At 46.8% G+C, this 18902-nt stretch overlaps 1 protein-coding gene across 3 annotated transcripts in view; it reads right to left on the bottom strand.

Moving 5' to 3' along the window:
- The window catches only part of GREB1 (growth regulating estrogen receptor binding 1), a gene marked incomplete at both ends in the record, with an annotated part of 66160 nt that overhangs the window by 47038 nt on the left and 220 nt on the right, over window positions 1-18902 (bottom strand). For all 3 annotated transcript variants that reach the window (XM_080909544.1, XM_080909543.1, XM_080909542.1), the window contains 5 exons: window positions 201-326; window positions 2573-2716; window positions 3844-4026; window positions 12321-12497; window positions 14207-14326. In XM_080909544.1, coding sequence (XP_080765670.1) covers window positions 201-326; window positions 2573-2716; window positions 3844-4026; window positions 12321-12497; window positions 14207-14326 — 750 coding nt within the window. The remainder of the gene's footprint in view (window positions 1-200; window positions 327-2572; window positions 2717-3843; window positions 4027-12320; window positions 12498-14206; window positions 14327-18902) is intronic.

Genomic DNA, 18902 nt, shown 5'->3' on the forward strand with positions numbered 1-18902 from the left:
CATGATGCCTCCCACATACAGCTCACACAGTACTGGTCCAGGCACAGACAGGAGGACATGTGATATCTACCCTGATGCTCACATATACAACACTAGACTCTGGAGACTTCATGTCCCCAGTCCCATAGCCCCTGTACCCCCTCTGTCCCAGGTCTAGAGAAAATAAGGGGCCCTAGCACCCCCAGGGGCAGCAGCAATACCTAAGGCTGAGGGGCGCGGCAGGGCAGATAGGCTAGTCTTCACCAGCTGTGGGTGCTTGGGGGAATCCTTGCCATTGAAGACAGAAGAACTTGTCGTTGTCACTGAGGGGTGATCAGAGGCTGGTCCTGAAAGCAGAAAAGATGGAAAGGGAGTCAGATCACAGGCTGCACTAGAGACAGGAAAACATACTAGCTCTGTGCTGGTCAGTCCCATCAGGAAAGTAGGGTTCCTGACATAGTGATTCTGCCACATAAACACATAGGCACACACAGATACACACATGCATTTACATGTGCACATTTGTTTATACACACAAACACATGCATGTGTTCATAGAGAAACACATGCACACCTGTGGTGGACATTCTTACCCACGTGGACATACATGTGCACATGTGAATGAAAATACATTTCTGATTTTACAAATGTATATATATGCACGGGTATGCACATGATCATATGCATGTTGTCCTGTTTACATTATTTAAGAGTACATAAACATACTTAATAAGCACACAAATGTACAAGGAACCAATATACACAAATACATGTATGCACACTTAGAAATACATATATGTTCCTGCTCACATATGTGAACAGACAGACACATACAAAATGAGCATACAGATACCATGAACCTTTGCTTTCACCCCAGTGGGTTTAGTGGGGTGAAGGGACGACCTGAGGTGCATGTGTGGCTGGGCTTCCTAACACACAGCCCCATGTCTGAGATGGATGCAGTTACCTCCCTCCACCTCTGGAGTTCAGTTTGTACCAAATACAGCCAGGTTTCATGTCTTCCCTTGCTGGTTGGTGGTGGCACACACCTTTAGTCCCAGCACTTAGAAGGCAGACAGACAGATCTCTGGGTTCGAGGCCAGCCTGGTGTACAGAGGGAGTTCCAGGATAGACAGGACTATACAGAGAAACCCTGTCTCAAAAACAAAAGAAAACAGACAAAAAGCAAGTCAAGGAAGGCTGGCAGGTTGGTTACTGACAGCGTCTGGACTACTTAGAGGGTTCAGGTTCCCTAAGTCTTGGGAATAATTCTGGGGACAGCCATGGATTCTGGTCATAAGGAGGCCTCCACTGGCTGGAAGAGACTGGAAGGCTTTCAGGTTGAAGCAACATATAAGGACAGTGCCCTGTGACAGTTACAATGTCGTTTGCAGAATGATCACCTTGTGTCCAGCCGTAGTCACACTACTTATGAGCCATGTGGCCTGAGACACTATCTCTCCAAATTTCAGTGTTGCCTCCATAGAAGGGGGGTCAGCGTAACAACTGACTGAGCCCCGAGCAAAGGGCCCAGGTGGGTAACATTCAGTATGTGGAGCAGAGCTGGCACGGAACAAGTACCGTGAAGCGTGGCTGTCACTGTAACCTCGTTTAGCTCACCCTGTGATCCCGATGGGAAAGGACTCCCAGGTTGGAGCAGGGGAGAGAGTTAAGTTCCCAGAATTAAGTGAATTGCACAACCATCCAGCATGGGTGGTGGCACTGGCCTCTAGATCCGGTACTTAAACCCCAAAACATCGGGCTCCCCAGCCCACTGTGAAAAGGGGAGTGAAGGGCCTGGGCGCTGGAGGAAGAGGCAGAGGCCAGCCTGAGGAAGGGAGACGAGGCCTCTGGAGGACAGCATGTTCCAGTCATAGTGATGGATGGGTGCTGGAGCAGAGACCAGGACTCTGACGTCACTCCCTAGGCGATGTACCACATTGACTTTCTGAATGAAAACCACCAGTGAGTGGCCTTTGAGTGCTCAGGAAGGCTGGTGTCTCTAGGTAACAGTAGTTTTGCTTACTTACAGACATCTTCTGTATGACTCAGGGCCACGTGTGAAACAGAAACACCTGATGTGCAAACTTGCCTTCTCCCCATCCCCCATTCCCCATCCCTGTGAGGTTCTAGGCAAGCCTCAGCCTCCGTTGGCCTCCATTTCCAAACACTCCACTGGTCACAGGGCATGGTGGGCCTCAGTGAGGTGCACACACAGAGTAGGATAAATGACAGGAATCTAACCTCAGTCCCTGTTAAAAACGCACTTGAACTGCTGGCTTGGTGTTTGTCGTCCTCTGGGCTGTGTGCTGATCTGAGCATGCAGATGAATTCTGAGAGGGAATCCCACCATGGGGGAGTCACATTCTTTATCGAACAAGAGAGCAGGTAAGCTTTCCCAATGAAAGCCAACATGTACACTTCACTAAAACTTACAGATTCAAAACGACACAGAACAATAACATGTAACGCAAAACTTAGACTCAAAACGACATAGAACGAGACAACACACAATGTGCCTTTACTTATTTTTGAAGAGTGCTGACATCAGGCACATGGGTTTAGCACCTGGGACACCACTCTGAGGTCTCACCTGCCTGCTGAGCTCCCACTGGGACACTGGGGTTCGTCCCAGGAACAGGTTCAGTAGGGAAGGCAGCCAGGGACCCCGAGCTCTCCAGCGGTGGGAACAGGGAACTGGAGCAGGTGTTGGTGGAGTTCTGCCGACTTCTGAACTCTAAGGGAAACAGCAAGTACATGTGAAATCTAATTGGCTCTTCTCCAGTGACTTCCCAGAGTTCACTAGCATGGCACCGGCATCTCTGTTTCCGAGTGTTGCAGGATAGAGGTACCATGTTCCATAAACAGTTCCCTGCCTAAGGGTGGCTCTAGCAACAGAAAGAATAAAGGTGCCCAATGGGGGTAACAAGAAACAAAACTTACACAACTGAGCTATCTCAGCTCTGGGCTGAACATTCAAGGAGACACAGAGTACTGCCTCAGGCCACAGACCAGTCAGCACCTCCCTCCACCAAAGATTAAAGTAAAGGAGGAAGAGAAAATGGGGGGTGGGGGAGAAAAAGAGGAACAGCACCCAGTTGCTCATACATGAGACCACTTCCACTCAAAGAACTAGTGTGGAAGATTCCAGAAGATTCGGGAAAGTAGGGGACAGAAGGACAGCGTTCCTGACTACTTGTGAGACGTTCCTTCGAGGACATGTTCCACCACCCAGAGCAGGACTCAGGACAGCCAATGCCCTTGCTCCTCCTCAGCTGACAGTGGATAGGAGAGATACAAAGGAGACTAAGGGGACACAGTGCAGCCTTTTCCTGGTAAAGCTGAGCTCACCCCTGGAGACCAGCACCACAGAGATGTCTATGGTCACAGGGAGCAGGGTTCAGGGATGCAGAGGACGATGATGGTTCACGCTCAGCTTTCTTGGCCTCCTCCTTGTGAACAGAAGCCTCTTGCGGGGAGGGGGAGGGGCTACCTTACATACTGTGGGGTAGTCAGCAGTATTGGAAGAACCTGCAGCAACCTCTAGTTTTTATGATTAGGAGTATCCCAAGGCAGTGATAAATGTCCCCTGGGAACAAAATCCACTGTCCCCAATAAACACCAAAAAGAGGCTGGCTCAATACCAGATGACCAAATACTGCTGCTGTTTGCCCAGCCCAGTGAGTCTGTCACATAAGCTGTCCAAGTACCACTGACCCCAAGGGGCATCTTCAGTGCCATGCTCCTGCTATGGCCTGTACCACTGTACAGAGGTCCCACCCACTCCTAGCCCCACAATGGCCCTGAGAGTGCATACCGAGCTCCCTATCACTCTGCCCCTCCAGATTCAAGCCCCTCTCTCACCAGAGCCTTTCCAGCAAATCAAAGGTCCTTTGGTCAGTGCCCCTTGTGCGTTTCGAACCAGATAGTACTTGAGGTGCTTCTGTTTCTTGGGCTGCGTGGTCAGCTTCAGGTTGATGTGGTTGGAAAATTCGGTGAAGTAGCAGAAGCCTTTTTTCCCACAGCCAACACAGTTCCCAGAGAAACCTGGGCAGGAGGAAGTAAGCCATGAGCCTCTCTGTCTCCCTTTCAACACCCTTCCAGCATCCTCTTCAAACAACTTGCTCCCCATTCCATCACCCAGGGAGTGCCACGGGCAGAGGACCTGTCATGGGAATCGGGCCAGAAGGTCAAGACACCCTTAGCTCAACAGGACCAAAGAGACTGGGCCACAGAAATGAGTCTGGGCAAGCATGAGAGCTTTCACCCTCTTGGGGGCATAATGAAAATCGCATGTATGTGAATGGATGAAAAAAACGAGGTCTACACACACAATGGATTTTTATTCAGCCACAGTAAAGAACACATGGTATCATCTGAAGAGGGGGAAAAATGAATGGAACTGGAGGTCATTGTGTTAAGTGAAATAAGCCAGACTCTGAAAGACGATCTATATTTTAAACATATGTAGATGTATGCATTTATGTATGTGAGTGGCTATACATACATATATATCTTTGTATATATGTGTGTATATATATATATATATATGTATATATATGTATATATCTTTAAAAGAGGGAGAAAGAGGAATAAGAGGATAATGGGACAAGAAAGACAAAATATTATATATTTTCTCTGATATGCAGAATCAGGATATTTTTATATATGTGACATACATGATGCATGCTGATATATATATATATATATATATATATATATATATAAAGAGATATAGATATATAGATATCTTTAGATCTATAATAGAGGGATAACACTGAAAGGAGGAAGAGAACCAGTGAGAGGACAGGAGGAAGGACCAGGAAGGTTAGCTGAGGGCAAATATGATGTATGTGCCTGAAAACATCACAATAAAACCCATTGTTTTATATGCTAAGAAATACCAAATGCATGGTGGGGACACTGGTAGCAAGACCCAAAGTTCAGCAGCCTGGGTCTCAATAGACAGGCCTCTGGTGGCTTGCAGCCCTAGACAGGCCACCTGGGTAGTGATGAGAACCCTCCTTATATGAGCTACAGACATGCAGGGCATGTGTTTAAAGGGACCTCTACAAAGCACAGAGCCGTTCCAATGAAGCCACGGGCACTGGTTAATACAAGAGACACATGAGGATTCAGCCTCTCTATTTACCCGCTGCCCCTGTGGAAGCCATCCCAAAACAACCCTGCTCTGTCAATAGCTGGTCTGGCTCCTGTGAGTCCAAGGTCCTGGGTCAAGGGAGGCCCTGGCCTGGGGCAGAGCCAGATTTACTTACTTTATCACCCTCTCTGCTTGATGGTCTCCAGAGGTCATTTTGCGTGAGGCCATAAAAGCCACATGTCTCTACATAAGCACTGCTCTTAAACAGGCTGTCCCTGGGAACTCTGGCTAGTATTCAAGAGAAGTGCAGTAGGTGAGGTGAAAGTTGAAACCATTGCCCCAGAGAAGACTCCATAGTGCCCAAAATCTGCAATCAGCAACATCTTGAGCACTTTAATGTTCTATTATTAAAAAAGGCCTTAGAAGAGAGGGAAAACCCCAGCCTGTCCGGGACAGGTACAAAAATGAATCGACCATCGAAATCCGACTCGCATTGTACAGTGTGAACAGGTAACAGCAGAACACAGACAATGCTGCGTGGGACTCGGGAGAGGCTAATGTGCACACAGAGCCAGGCACATTGCCATTCACTGTCAAGTGTGTGGGGGACTCGGCTTAACTGACCCATCGGCAGTCACTATGGAAAACAAAAGGTTCTTGTGAAATCCTTCGAATCAGTCACATAGTGACATGTAACCTCAACCAAAGGATGAAGTCCAGGTCCACAGACACCCAAGGCTGTAGACTTCTCTTTCCACCTCTAGCTTCATCTTCTCACTAAGATGGGAGCCTTTTAACTCATTCATTCCAACTACCCTTACCCTGCCCAGTCTCTACTTGGGTCTCTTCTACAAACCCCCTACACGTGCTTAGCCATCTCTCAGTACTCAGCTCCTTGACTCAGAGAACTGGCACTTTCCCAGGCTCCAACATCTGCCCAGCATCAGGAAGATGTGTGTCTTGTCTCTAGTAGCGCTCTTCCAAAGGGTCATGCTGGTGTGGCTGTTCATGTGTTGAGCTGTAAGCAGGTATGTGCTGACTGAGAGCACCACGTGGCAACATTATCAAGAAGGTTGGAAAGGGGGGCATGATTAGCCGATTAATTAACAACAATTAACCCTTCTATATATCTATTGGCTTCCAACCTAGAAACCTTGAGACACACACAGCCTGACTGGCTCTCAAGAATACAGTCTTGAGAAATGTCCAGAGTTCCTGAGAAGGAATTCTAAGCCTGAGCATAGAAAGGATACTGAGCAAGAGACAGGAGCTACAAGGTCAAGGATGCTGGAGAGACCAAATAGCCAGGTCACAAGCCATGTACGTGGAGGCCTCGTGGTATCAGCAAGCATGCCCAGCAGAAAGTGACTGTAGCCATGTGCAGCGGCTCCTGGTGACTCAGAGGTGAGAGTAAGCTCCTGGTCCAGTTGCACAGTGGACAGTTGGGTGACAGCAAGCAGACTGCCTCCAGGTAGGGACATAGCTTTTCTGAGAAACACCTTAGGGATAAGCAAAGAAGCCAGGGCGAGAGCATAGGACCCAGCCTTGAGGAAAGAAATGGCTCAAACCATCAGATGAGCAGATGATGTCATCCTAAGACTTCAGGAAATTCCTCAAAGGGCAATGAATACTTTCAAGAAAGACTATAACACAGAGCTCTCCCTTTGGGGAATCGACCCTGGAACTTAAGAGTTTATAAAGACCTTATCAGAAAGTGAGGTATCTGGTAAGTCTCAGACTCTTGATGGGCACAAAGGGACTACACAGTTACTATGCCACCAAAAGTGGTCTACACAAATAACCCCCTTCTAACCCCAAGCACGCCAGGACTTTTCCATGGAGCTCATTGACAACTAGAGGGCTATCTATCTCAGGACCATATCCCTGAATGGATGTCACACCTGCAGGCTGCTGTGGGAAGCGTGCCCTCCTATGAGGGCACCACCCTCCTATGTAGCAAGCATGCTAGAAAAATAGATGTCAGTAGAACCCAGGCTTGAGTCCTGACTTAAACATACCAGGTTATTTCACATCTCTGAGCTTCATTTTCATCGTCAGCAGACATGACCGCAGCTAACATTTATTGTACAGTCACTATGTGTTAAGCTGTGTGTGTGTGTGTGAAGCCCTGTATGTTATCCAGGTCCATGCTCCACACTGAATCTTACGAATAATCCATAATGTCTCCAGTTTACAGTTAGAGGGTAATCAAGGCACAGAGAAGTGACTTAACACACAGCCTGGAGTGGTGGGAGGGGCTGAGCCCGGCTTTGACGTATTCTATGACGCCACAAAACTACCCACAGGCACTCTACAGGGGTTAAGCTGTACCCTGGATATCTGACAGGTCCCAGACTCAGAGCATGGTGGCCCTTTCCTTCCCCTTGGACTAAGGGAAGAGAGTGTAGGTAGCAAGAGATAAGTTGACTGTGTCTGGGTTTCCATTACCCAGTCACAGAAGACAGAAGTGAAGGCAGAGACAAAAGCTGCCAATTCCTTCCAGACTGGAGTGACATGATTCTTCCTAGAAGCCCTGACAGTGGCTTCCTTTGGACTTGGTGGGTGGCATCTAAGCACATAGCTTTATGCCGGTTAGGATGTGGGCTTGTTTCTGGGACTACATCCCTTGTAGAAAGGAGGTCTCCATCATCCAACCCTCATGAACAGGCTGGACTCCCACTAACACACAGTCTACAGAAAACCTCCGAGATAGTCCTGTGAGAGATGTGAGAAATCACAAACATTCCTGTTTGCGAGTGTGAACACACTCTAAGAGCAGAGAAGGGAGAGAGAGTTTTGGAGTTTCCCCGTGAAGTTTGAGCCCAATCCCAGTCTTAAGCAGAAACACTCTACTTGTGTGGAAAAAGCAGGCAAAGCTGAGTCAGACTGGCCCCGGGGGAGACAGGACTCAGGGCAGGATGCTGGAGTACAATGTGGAGATCTGGAAATCTCGGTGAGGACATCATAGTTACATTGGGTCCTATACTAACCTCCAACTCCTTCTCTGTCTCTGTTTCTTTTATGAGAAAAACCAATTATATGTGTAAGACCCAAGAAGTCATTTAAAAACAATAATTGCTTTACTTTTAGAAGATTTATTATTTTTGTTTATGTGTGTGCATATGTGCGCATATGCATGTGTGTATGTTTGTGTGTGGTTGTGTAAGGGATTGCCCCTATGTGTAAAGGAACCCCCACAGACCATAAGAAGATATTGAATCTCCTAGACCTGGAGCGGGTAGTAGGAGCTGAACTCAGAAACTCTGGAAAAGCAGCAAGCCCTCCTGAACACTTAGGTGTCTCTGCAGCCCCTAATCACCTTACTCATAACACCACCAATGTTTCTTATAAGTGTAGATTGGAAGGAAAAAAATTGAAGAAGAAAAAACATATAATTTTTTAAAAGACAGGAGCTGAGGCTGCACCTTGTGTAGGGGAGCATCTGCTTGGTTTGCACTGGGTTTGATCCTAACCTGGCATAAAATTGGGTATAAGTGAATCCTGCCTGCATACCAGCACCGAGGAAGAGAAGGGTTAGAAGTTCAAGGCCTTATGTCTCAAAATATAAATACATATTAAAATCCAAAAGAGAAAAAAAATAAATCAAAAATGCTATTAGAAAACTTTGGGTCTTTGAATTTAATAAACCAACTTTTAAAAAAGAGTTTATGACAAAATCTGAACTCAATGAGTATTTAACAATATTTATAAATGCTTTAGCTTTTTAGATTAAATAATACACTGGCTGCCCAGAAAAAAAAAATATCCTTGTCCTTTAGAGACATATACACACGGCAATAGTTTCAGATAAAGTACATGGGGGTGGGATTTGCTTCCAGATAATCCTGGTAGAAAGAAGGGGGGTCCGCAAAGCACAGGGCTGGCTGCACCCCACACTAAAACCACTAAAGGCAAAGGACGTAGAGGTTTCTTATGCTCTTTTCCCATGTTTCAAGGTCAAAGGTGGCTTCCCTGCAGGACCCAGTGAAGGCCCAGCTTCACACATCTCTCCAAGTGTCTACACCATGATATCTGAGATGCCCTTTTATTTCTCTATGACTGTACTACATCATCTGGGTTCAAGATCAAAGGCTTCCCAGATGCTACCTGGGTGACCCTCTTCAAGTCACCCTGTGCTTCCTGTGTGTCACATGTGAACCCCAGACTACACTGTCTCTCCCTCACTTGTTTTGTTTTGACTTCCTCAGGATAGTTCCAGGCCACGTCTTCAATGAATAAGATTTACTATGTGGGTTCTGCTGTTGCCAATGGGACTGCTTCTTCCCAACTAGAAAATTTTTATTCATTTTTCAGGGCCTGTCTTGAACCCAGTACTACTAAAAACACCTTCCCCATCACCAACACTCCGAGATTACACCTTAGTGACCTTCTGAGGGCACAAGGCCCATAGGATGAAAATAAGATTTGCTGGCATGGCTACTTGCTATGGACCTTATGATTCCAATGAACACCCCCCCCCCATTTTTTTTTCTGCCTGTGTCTCCTCATCAAACCAGAAGCTTCCAATGGAAGTGTTGAGCTCCCTGGTATATACCTAAACACCAGACTTTATTTGACCTTATACATTCAACAAATGTGTGAATGCTGTGGCTACTAACTATACTATAGACTTGTTTTCACCTAAAAAGTAAGCATGCCATGGAGACAGCTGTTGTCTTCTTTGATAGGTAAGGTATTGGTTAACTTAGATTAATTATAGGCAACAACGGCGGCAAAATCTGAAGAACACACCTAGGATGTGAGCCTTTCCATTTTTTTCTCAGACAAAAACCCTCAACAGCTTCAAAGTTGCTAAAACAATATTCCTAAAGGCTTTGCTTCCTCCAAGATGACCCACAGACCCTGTTTTATAGATCAGTAAACAGGGCTAAGCCTGGTTACTGCAGGAGATGTGGGGACCACCTTGTCCTGGGAAGCCACCCGGGTTAATAGCAGGAAACCAAAACAGTGTTAAGTGTCCAAGCTGAGAGCATAAAGTTATGTTCAAAGGAGAAAGCACAGGCGATTTCCAGCCAGCCCTTGTTCTTCATTCCAGATGGCTTTTTGCCAGCAATTAACAAAGTTCCTTCCTGGGCACTCCAGCCACTGGGGAGGAACCAGACTATTAGGGGCTAGAGGAGAAGGAGCTGGAAGATTCCTGTCTCCAAGGCTCAAGAGGCAGAACCTCCCTGATTTACTGCCCCAGCAATTCCCTTATAGTCACAAAGGGGTGGAATTCAGACAAGATCCCCCTCCCTGCCCTTGTTCCACCTCATTCCACCCCATCCCACCAGCAGATCAAAAGCCAGCTGTGAGAAGCACTGCAGTAATCCAAGAATTACGTGCACCAGTGAGCAAGCCCCTGCCGAGACACAGGAATTCCCTCTGCTTCATAGGTAATTTTCCAGCATTATTCTTAAAGAATTGATCTTAGTGAGTACATAGGCCTGTCTTGGGACAACACACACACACACACATACACATACACACACACACACACACACACACACACACACACACACACACACACACACACACACACACACACGATATGCTGTCCCCTCCTGGGAGCATTCTTCTTCCTTGTTTGAGAGTTTACACACATTGTAACCCATCCCAGTCTGGAAGCAGTAACTATTCATTGCTTTCTTTCTTATTCCCACTCTCTCCTCCCTCCATTTCCTCTGTAGTAAACACACACACACACACACACACACACACACACACTCCTGGTTTGGGATCAAAAGAAGCGCAAAACTGGGTGTTTAAAGGACTGAGACATATGGAGAACACAGAGGAGGTTGTAAAGGTTCTCAGTCCATAACTTTGTCTCAGGAATTAATTCTCTCCTCTATCATGATGAGACCCCATGTAAAAATGGACCACTGCCCATTACCCATTTCTCCAAAGAGATAAATGGGCAAATCCAAAGTCATTAGACAAAAACAAACTGCCCAAAGCCAGAACATATATACAAAGCTCCCTCTACTACATAGGTGAAGGGGGCCTAGGAGGCCACGTGGAAATCAGTAAACAGAGATCTCTCGGCCCTGCTATTCCTTGATACTGCATATGAAGGGAGTGTGGTACACAGCAAGAATATAATAATGTCATCTGAGCAAGACGTCAGGTTTGGTCTCATCATCACAATGAGTCGTCGTCGGGACCTGAGTAGACCAATGACTATTTAAAAGACTGTGGACAGGTTCCCACATGCAGGAGGGCAAGCAGCCACCCCAACTGAACTTTGACCACAGCAAAAGCCTGAGGGGCACAGAGAGTCGGGGAAGAACTCAGAGCCAGAAAGACTTGAGCTTGGGCTCCTGGTGTCTTCTTTACTCTCATGACTTAGGGCAAGTTCATGAACAAATCTAAGCTCTTCTACAGAATTGTGACAGATGCCACCTCTCCGGGGGGAGCTGTAAATCAAAGCAGATGGCTAGAGAGGCAGTAATCACTCAGATGGGACCACCCAGTGGCAGAGATACACACACACACACACACACACATACACACACACTTACTCTCCTGTCTGCTAGTTGCTGACACTATCTGGGTGTTTAAGCCCTTTCTGGTCCAGGCAGGCAAAGGTAGGTTTGAAAGGCTAACTATGAAAAAAAAGATCAGTAATAAATGGCAGGCTTTCAGGAGGAAAGCAACCAGTCATGTTTTAAGTTGGGGGGTGGAGGGGGGCAAACACATAATGTGTGTGGGATCCTAGTGGTCAACCTCAGCTCTCATTCCTGAAGAACTGTTCAGCTTGCTTTTTGAGATATCCTTGGATTTGATAATTCAGCTGAACTGGCTACCCAGTAAGCCCCCAAGTATCTGTCTGTCTGGAGTTATTAAAAGCACAACCATCAGACCTGGCATTTTACATGAATGCATCAAAATCCAGCTGTGTGAAGCTGTAATCTAAGAGCTCCACACACCCAGGGTGAGCAAGCTCCTGCCGAGAGGCAGAGATTCCCTCGGCTTCACAGGTAATTTCCGTAGGTAGTTTGATAAAGGTCAAACTTGGGGCATGGCAACACTTTACTGGCCGAACTCTCTCACTAGTCCCGGCCAGTCATATTTTAAATAATCCCCATATTTCTTCCATTCCATAAAGAAACGTACCAAAAGGGGGGGGGGAAGTATGTATAGAATATTGAAGTAACCCTTATCACCAGCAACTGAGGCCTCCCTTCCCTACCCCACCACATGCAGACAAAGCCACACAAAAAAAGAAGGAACTCACCGAGCAGGGCATTGTGACCATTGTCATCAGGCAAGAACCTCTTGTCCACTGCACACACCAGGAGGTGGTCCGGCAGGCTGGGAGACTTGGCACCCACCAGGAGAAAGCCTGAAGGGACTTCAATGGGCTCATTGGAAATGGAGACAAGACGTAGGTCCTTCCCAGCCTGACAGAAGCCTAGAAGGGGTAGACAGGGCTCACACACTGTCCTGAGATCCCCCAAAACCAAAGTTCTAAGGGCAGAAGGAACACCTAAGAACCCTTGTCTCTGTGAAGTTAAGGTCTGACGTTAATTACCTCTGAGACAAGACAAAACCATCAGAAAGTGACTTTTCTCATCTTTCACTTAATATATTTTATGGGGCTGCAGAATGGGAACAGTCAGGAGAAGAGGCAGAACAGGGCCTCCTTAGCTTCCTCAGTGGCAGCTTGAGGCCCACACAGAAGTCTCTCTACACCTTTTGAACCTTGTATTTACAAAACTTTAAAATGTATTTCCCATATGAAAAAATAAATTCTCAAAGTCTTCAAGAAAAGATAAGAAGAGAGGGATAGTAGGAGTTTCTCGGGATCTCTCCTGAGCCTTGCTTTAGATGAGGGTAAGCTAACTTCACAGGCTTCCTGAACTGTGATGTGAAATCCTTCCCCACCCCGGGAGCCAACTCTGGGCCCTGGCAAACAACTCAAGCTTCTCTTTCTTTGGCTGCTCCAGGCTGTCTGCACTGGTCCCTCATCAGTCTTTTTCTCAGCCCAGCAAGCATCCCACTTTAGGGCTGGGGCAGTTGGGGTCTACCATAGTGATGTAGAAATCCAGTGAAGGCCATTTTAGTGACCATCCTTCTCACCCTTTCCCTCTGGGGACACTAGATAGTCCTGTTAACAGCTGTAACCGTTAACTTCATCCCAGTAGCATCAGCTGGCACTCAGAGTCAGGGTCAGGGATAGGATCAAGGTCAGGCCTCAGAGTGCAAAGGGCATTGGCAGCTACCCTGGATATTGTCCTGTCCTAGTCTGTCACCACTCCCAGGCCATGCCTGAATGCCCTCTTCAGTCACCTGCAGCTCCCAGGCAACATGCATCTCACCCCATGAGCCTTTGCATCACTGATTTTTCTGCAGTTTCTCTCACCCCATCAGCCTTTGCACCACTGCTTCCTCTGCAGTTTCCAAGCTTGCCCAACCCAAGGAAGTGCCCTAAGCTAACTCTTACAGATTGTCTAAAACCCAGAGGGAAGACCCTCTTCTCCAGGGAACTTCCCTGAAGTTCTCTGCCTACATCTGGAGTTTCCCTTCAGTCCCCATGTGGCCAAGCTTACCACCCACACACTGGGCATAAAGCACATGTCTCCCCAGGTGACCCCCCAAGTTTTCATCTTTAAACTCCGAACTTCCAGAACAAGAGCTCCATAAGTCAACTGCTGTTTACTCAAACAGTGATGGACAACCCTTGGTTTGCAGAGTAATGGGGTCTAGAATGTGAACCTGCAGGCCTCTCCGATTACAGAACATAAGCTCTCGCCAGTGCATTGTACGTGCCCTGCCTCCGTTCTTCATCAGCAAAACAGCAATGATACTGCTGCCTGCCCAGATTCCAGATAATACAAATATGTTGGCCTCACAGCCAAGAACGGACAAGACGAAAAAGGTCATTCCTACCCATTTCCAAATCAAATACCCTGCAAGGTCAATTTGAGTAAAGAAAGTATATTCTGACTTCCAAACAACAGACCCAAAACAATGACTATTGGGCCCTGTGCCATTCTTACCCTTGAGGCAACCTCTCAGCCTCCTATAGCCTGCATAGGAACACGAAACGGCCTCACATCTCAGAGGACAAGGAGTGCTATAACCCAGCTGAGGACCCTGAGCAGGGGTGCAGTGTCTTACCGTCCGTGGTGCAACAGCCTTCAGGAGGAGGGGGCAGCTGGTAAGCATTTGGGAGACTGCTGGGTTCTAACCCTCCTTCTCCCTCTTCTTCTTCTTCCTCGTTGTCTGCTCGGCTGCCACCTAGATTTGGGGGACAACAGAGGTGCTGTGAAAAGCAGCTGCTGTGGGGCTTTGAAAGCCTGCCCTGGGGTCTTTCCCTCCACCTGAAGCTACAAGCTCAATAAAGACCCAGAGCCTGAGGAACTGGTCATGCAAAGGAAATGAGATTTGCGCTGCTCTCAGAAGCATTCAGCAGTCCCTTGCTGCCCTGTAACTCACTGGTCCTTAGGAAGTTGGGCATCCTAATCTTCTGTACTAGGAGGAAAAGCCAAGGCTGTCTCAGGGAGGATAACTCCCCAAGATGCCCACAGACTCAGGCTCAAGTTCACTTCTCTAGCCACCACCGCTGTGCCCGTCTGCCCCGGTGCGAGGGAGTTGCTGTGGATATGGAAGCTTGCTAAAGACTGGACGCAAAGCCTCAACACAATATAGTAGGCATTCCGAAAACATGTATGAGGTACCACCATGTAACATTAACCAGTATCACAAATAAGGAACCTGGGGCTGAGAGAGAGTCACTGACCCACAGCTGTTCCAGGGCCTGTAGCTGAGCCTAGGTGTCTGCTGGTGACCCTGATGTTCTTGCAAACAGAAGTAGCAGGCACTGCCTCAACATTGCATAGGGGGCTGCTGAGCTATTCATTAGTGCTCATCCAAAGAATGCATATATACATACAATTAATATATATTCATTGCTGGAAATGCAAGCATACAAACAAGAGGAGTGAGTATTCCAGAACATTCTAGAATAGGGGCAGACATGCTGTTTGTTTTAAGAAAGGAGGAACAGCAAATGTGAAACTGATGTGAAAGCCCTGGCCTTGAGCATCGCCCCTCGAAGTGGTAAGCTTAGTGCAGACCCCCTGATTCCTGTCTGCCCTCACTGATCCAGCACCCAGAACGATTCTCAGTGCAGGGGTCATGCTGAGGAAAGAGCAGCTCTCTGTTCCGAGCGAGTGTCAGCCTTTCCCACAGTTGGGGAAAGCAGGAGGGTCACAAAAATTAACTTTTTCAAGGCTGCTGGCATTTAGTGTCATTTCTCATAGTATCTTGAGTAAAAATTACTTTTCAGTATGTCTTCAAATTTCAAGTACCAAACAGCACACAGATTAACTTGTGGGAAGGGTCCTTACCAGTATCCTTAAATATGACTGTCTCCTCTCTTTCTGTTTCCCTGTCTCTCACTGCTGGCTTATTTTCTGCCTCCTGCTGTTCTCATACTTGGCTTTAATATCCTCCCTCCCTTCAAAGGTTTTAGGTTAACAACAAAATTATGTGTAATGGAAAAGTCTAGACCACAGCTCTGGGAAGCCACATGTCAGCTCTTAGTTTACTGTTGCCTGTGTGGTCACAGGACACTCAACTTACCTCTCTGTGCAAGGCACATTGGTTCCGAGGTAAGCCCTATGGCCACAGTGACAATACAATATTCTATAACAAAGGTTCTCAACCTATGGGTCACAACCCCAAAGGGGTTGTATATTGATACAACAGTATAATAGTAGCAAAATTAGTTATAAAGTACCGATGAAAGGGTGAGGTCACCACAACATGAGCAACTGAATTAAAGGGTCACAGCATTAGGAAGACTAAGATCCACTGTGCTAGAAAATGTGGCACCTTAGAGTGACACCCAGTTTTGTACCTGTGATAACTATAAAGCTACTGAGGCTATAACTTGACTGGAGCCAAGACCTTGAGAAGGAAATAATAGCTCTCTATCCTTCCTGATGCCCTGGACCTTGTGGGTGCACAGGACAAACACCAAGTGGTGAGAAAACTGTGGAAAGATTACACAAGACAAACGCACAGAGTGGGAGGACTGAGCCCAACCACCCTATCTCCCTGGCATCTTCCTGTGCTCAATGTAGGCACCAGGTCTTACGGTCCCACCAGACTCCAGGAACCAGCACGACAGCAGATGGCACAGGTCACATGGGGCTCTGATCTAGCTCTGTGCAGACCCAGAGGGTCACAGACACCAGCCTTGGAGTGCAAACTCACACAAGACTTCCCAAGAACCAGAACGAGCACCCACAAAGCCAGAGCCACAGAGAATGGGCTATGCATTATTCTGCTAAGTCCAATGAACAGACATTTCAACACGCTTAGAAAGAAATAAGAGAAGAGGGTCTTAGGCCTCAGAGAGCCAAAGGGCTCAAACTGCAGGCAGGGTTAAAGGTCAAAGGTCTGCGGCTGACTTTCCGGACTTTGATGGGCTCCTCAGCCAGCATAAGCCTGGAGCAGACTAAACAGACATGTTTACGGAGGTCTCCTGGAAGGGTGAGAGCCTTAAAGTGGTCTTAGACAAAACCATCAGGGCTTAGTGCAGTAATAATAAAACGCAAACCCAAGGACCCCACGGCGCCTGGCTACAGGCATATAAGGCTAATTACTCTGGGGTTTATGCTCAATTCTCTTTTCATGCCCTGAGATGCCCACCATTCTGAGCAGGCAGGATTATAGGAATTGCATTCCAATAGTAAATTTCTGATGCACAGAGCTGATGCAGTTATTTGACTTGCTGGGTTTTCTCTTGAAAAGTCAGTATTGTGTAAAAGGATTTTCTCCCAAAGGGGTAGTAGGTAAGAGCCCTAATTCAAAGGACAAAGCTATAATAAGGCCCCTGCTAAATTACCCCCCACAAATACATAAAAGGTTACCAGATCCCCGGGTGTTTAGTGTCCCAGCACCTTGGTCATAAGCACCCCCAACCATGGTATTGTCTGAGGAAGGCCAGTCATCAGATAAGAGACCCTGACAAGAGACAGACAGACAAAACAAGATAGGGTCCAAAAAATGCCTGTCTGCTCCAAGGTTTATGATGCAGAAGATATGGCCCAAGCTTAGTGTTTGGTTTATGGTGGCATCTAACAAACCCAAAGGTCACCACCATTTTCCACCAAATCCTCCAGCTGACTTTTGCAACTGGACAAACAAAATCCCAGGGGATGGTTCCAGGCTATTTGCTGAGCAGAAAGGAAAAGCACAGGGGGACTGGGTCAAGTCATCACCCAAACTCAAAGGCTGAGCAATCTTACTGACATCTGGCTAGGAGCTTGGGACACTCAGCAGCCAAGTAATCAAATTCATAAGCCTCAACACTGTCCCTGGGAGCTGGGATGATGCTCAGAGGGGCAGAGCGTTAACAAGCAAGAACGAACTCCTGGGTTCTAACAGTCAGGGCAGCAGGGGCAGGGAGGGGTGGGGAATCACTGGAAAATACCACCCACTGAACAAAGAAGAGATCCTAAGAAGATGCAACCTCCCCACAACTCAAGGTGGCCAGCTGGGCCACTTAGGGAGATCTTCGGTTGCAAAAGGTGACTGGAAGGCCCCATGGGACTTTCTGCAGCTCTCTGTTTCTGTGAGCAGCTGTGTACTGACTCTTCAAACGATTGTGCCAACACTGACAGCCAGCACTGAGAAAGCAATTCTGAGACCCCTCAAAATCTCCAAGACACCTTGGGCCTCTCAGCACTAGCAGGTGAGGAGACAGTAGAGTTTAGGACACTGTCCGAGTGTTCTAAATTACAAGCGTGATTGCTGCTCTCAGTTTGACAGTAACAATGCTTGTCAACTCAGTAAGTAGTTATGGATGTCCCTGGAAACTATTTCACAGAAGCCTTTCACCTGGTGAAAAAATGGGATCAATTAAATAGTATCTAAGGACTTTTCTACTCCCCGTGAAGTCATAGGGACACTTCCTGTGGCAGAGAACACTGGCACTCTCTTAATGACTATCAGAGTATTTCATAGTGTCCTAACTGATGGTGCTGGGCGCAATCTAGTCTCTCTTAGACTTAGACTCAGGTTGCTTAGGTCTTTATCTGTGCCATTTGCCAGGAGGCTCACGGTGTCCTCTCATAAAAATAAGGGCTTTCTGGCATCCATGAGCATGTTCGGCACCGGGCTGCTTCAGGACAGGCACGCCATACACAGCTCCCCTGAAGCCCGACATAGTGCAAACCTGGCAGACATTCTTCTTTCTTGTTTAATGATATTTTTTTTCACTTTAAAACCATAACCTTTTCTACTTCAAAAACGACTGACATATGCATGTAATTTCAAGCAAGAAACATGAACTTACAAGTAAATAAATAATTCTAGACTCACAGCTACTTCATTCTATGCATTGCTTCAGGCTTACTTACTTGACATGAAAACACACACAGTTACCTTCCAGATAAGGGAAATTTTCAAGTCTGCCCCACACTTACAGATTCATTAAGTCTTGGTACATGTAAAATTCATAAAGGCTTGCTCTTAATTTCTTTTAAACTTTTGTGAGGCTCTTACACTTGTTACCACACAGAGACAACCTCTAAACGATTTTTACAAAAGATAAAACCATGAGTCATAGAAGAAAAAGAAAGGAGGGTCAGACTTATTAAAATCTCTTACCAACAAACCATAACATCAGACATAAATAATGCTTTCAAGAGAGCCTAGCAGGCAGTATTCGCTCTGTCTCTTATGAGTCCAAAATTTTTCTTCTTCGTATTTTTTTGGCCCGAAACTTACTTTTAAACAAATAAGAATCTGTGCGCAACTTTAATTCTTTTGTGCTAGACTCTAGATTTTTGAACGGGGGCGT

The sequence above is a fragment of the Micromys minutus genome, assembly GCF_963924665.1.
Source record: "Micromys minutus genome assembly, chromosome: 1".
Taxonomy (NCBI): Eukaryota; Metazoa; Chordata; class Mammalia; order Rodentia; family Muridae; genus Micromys; species Micromys minutus.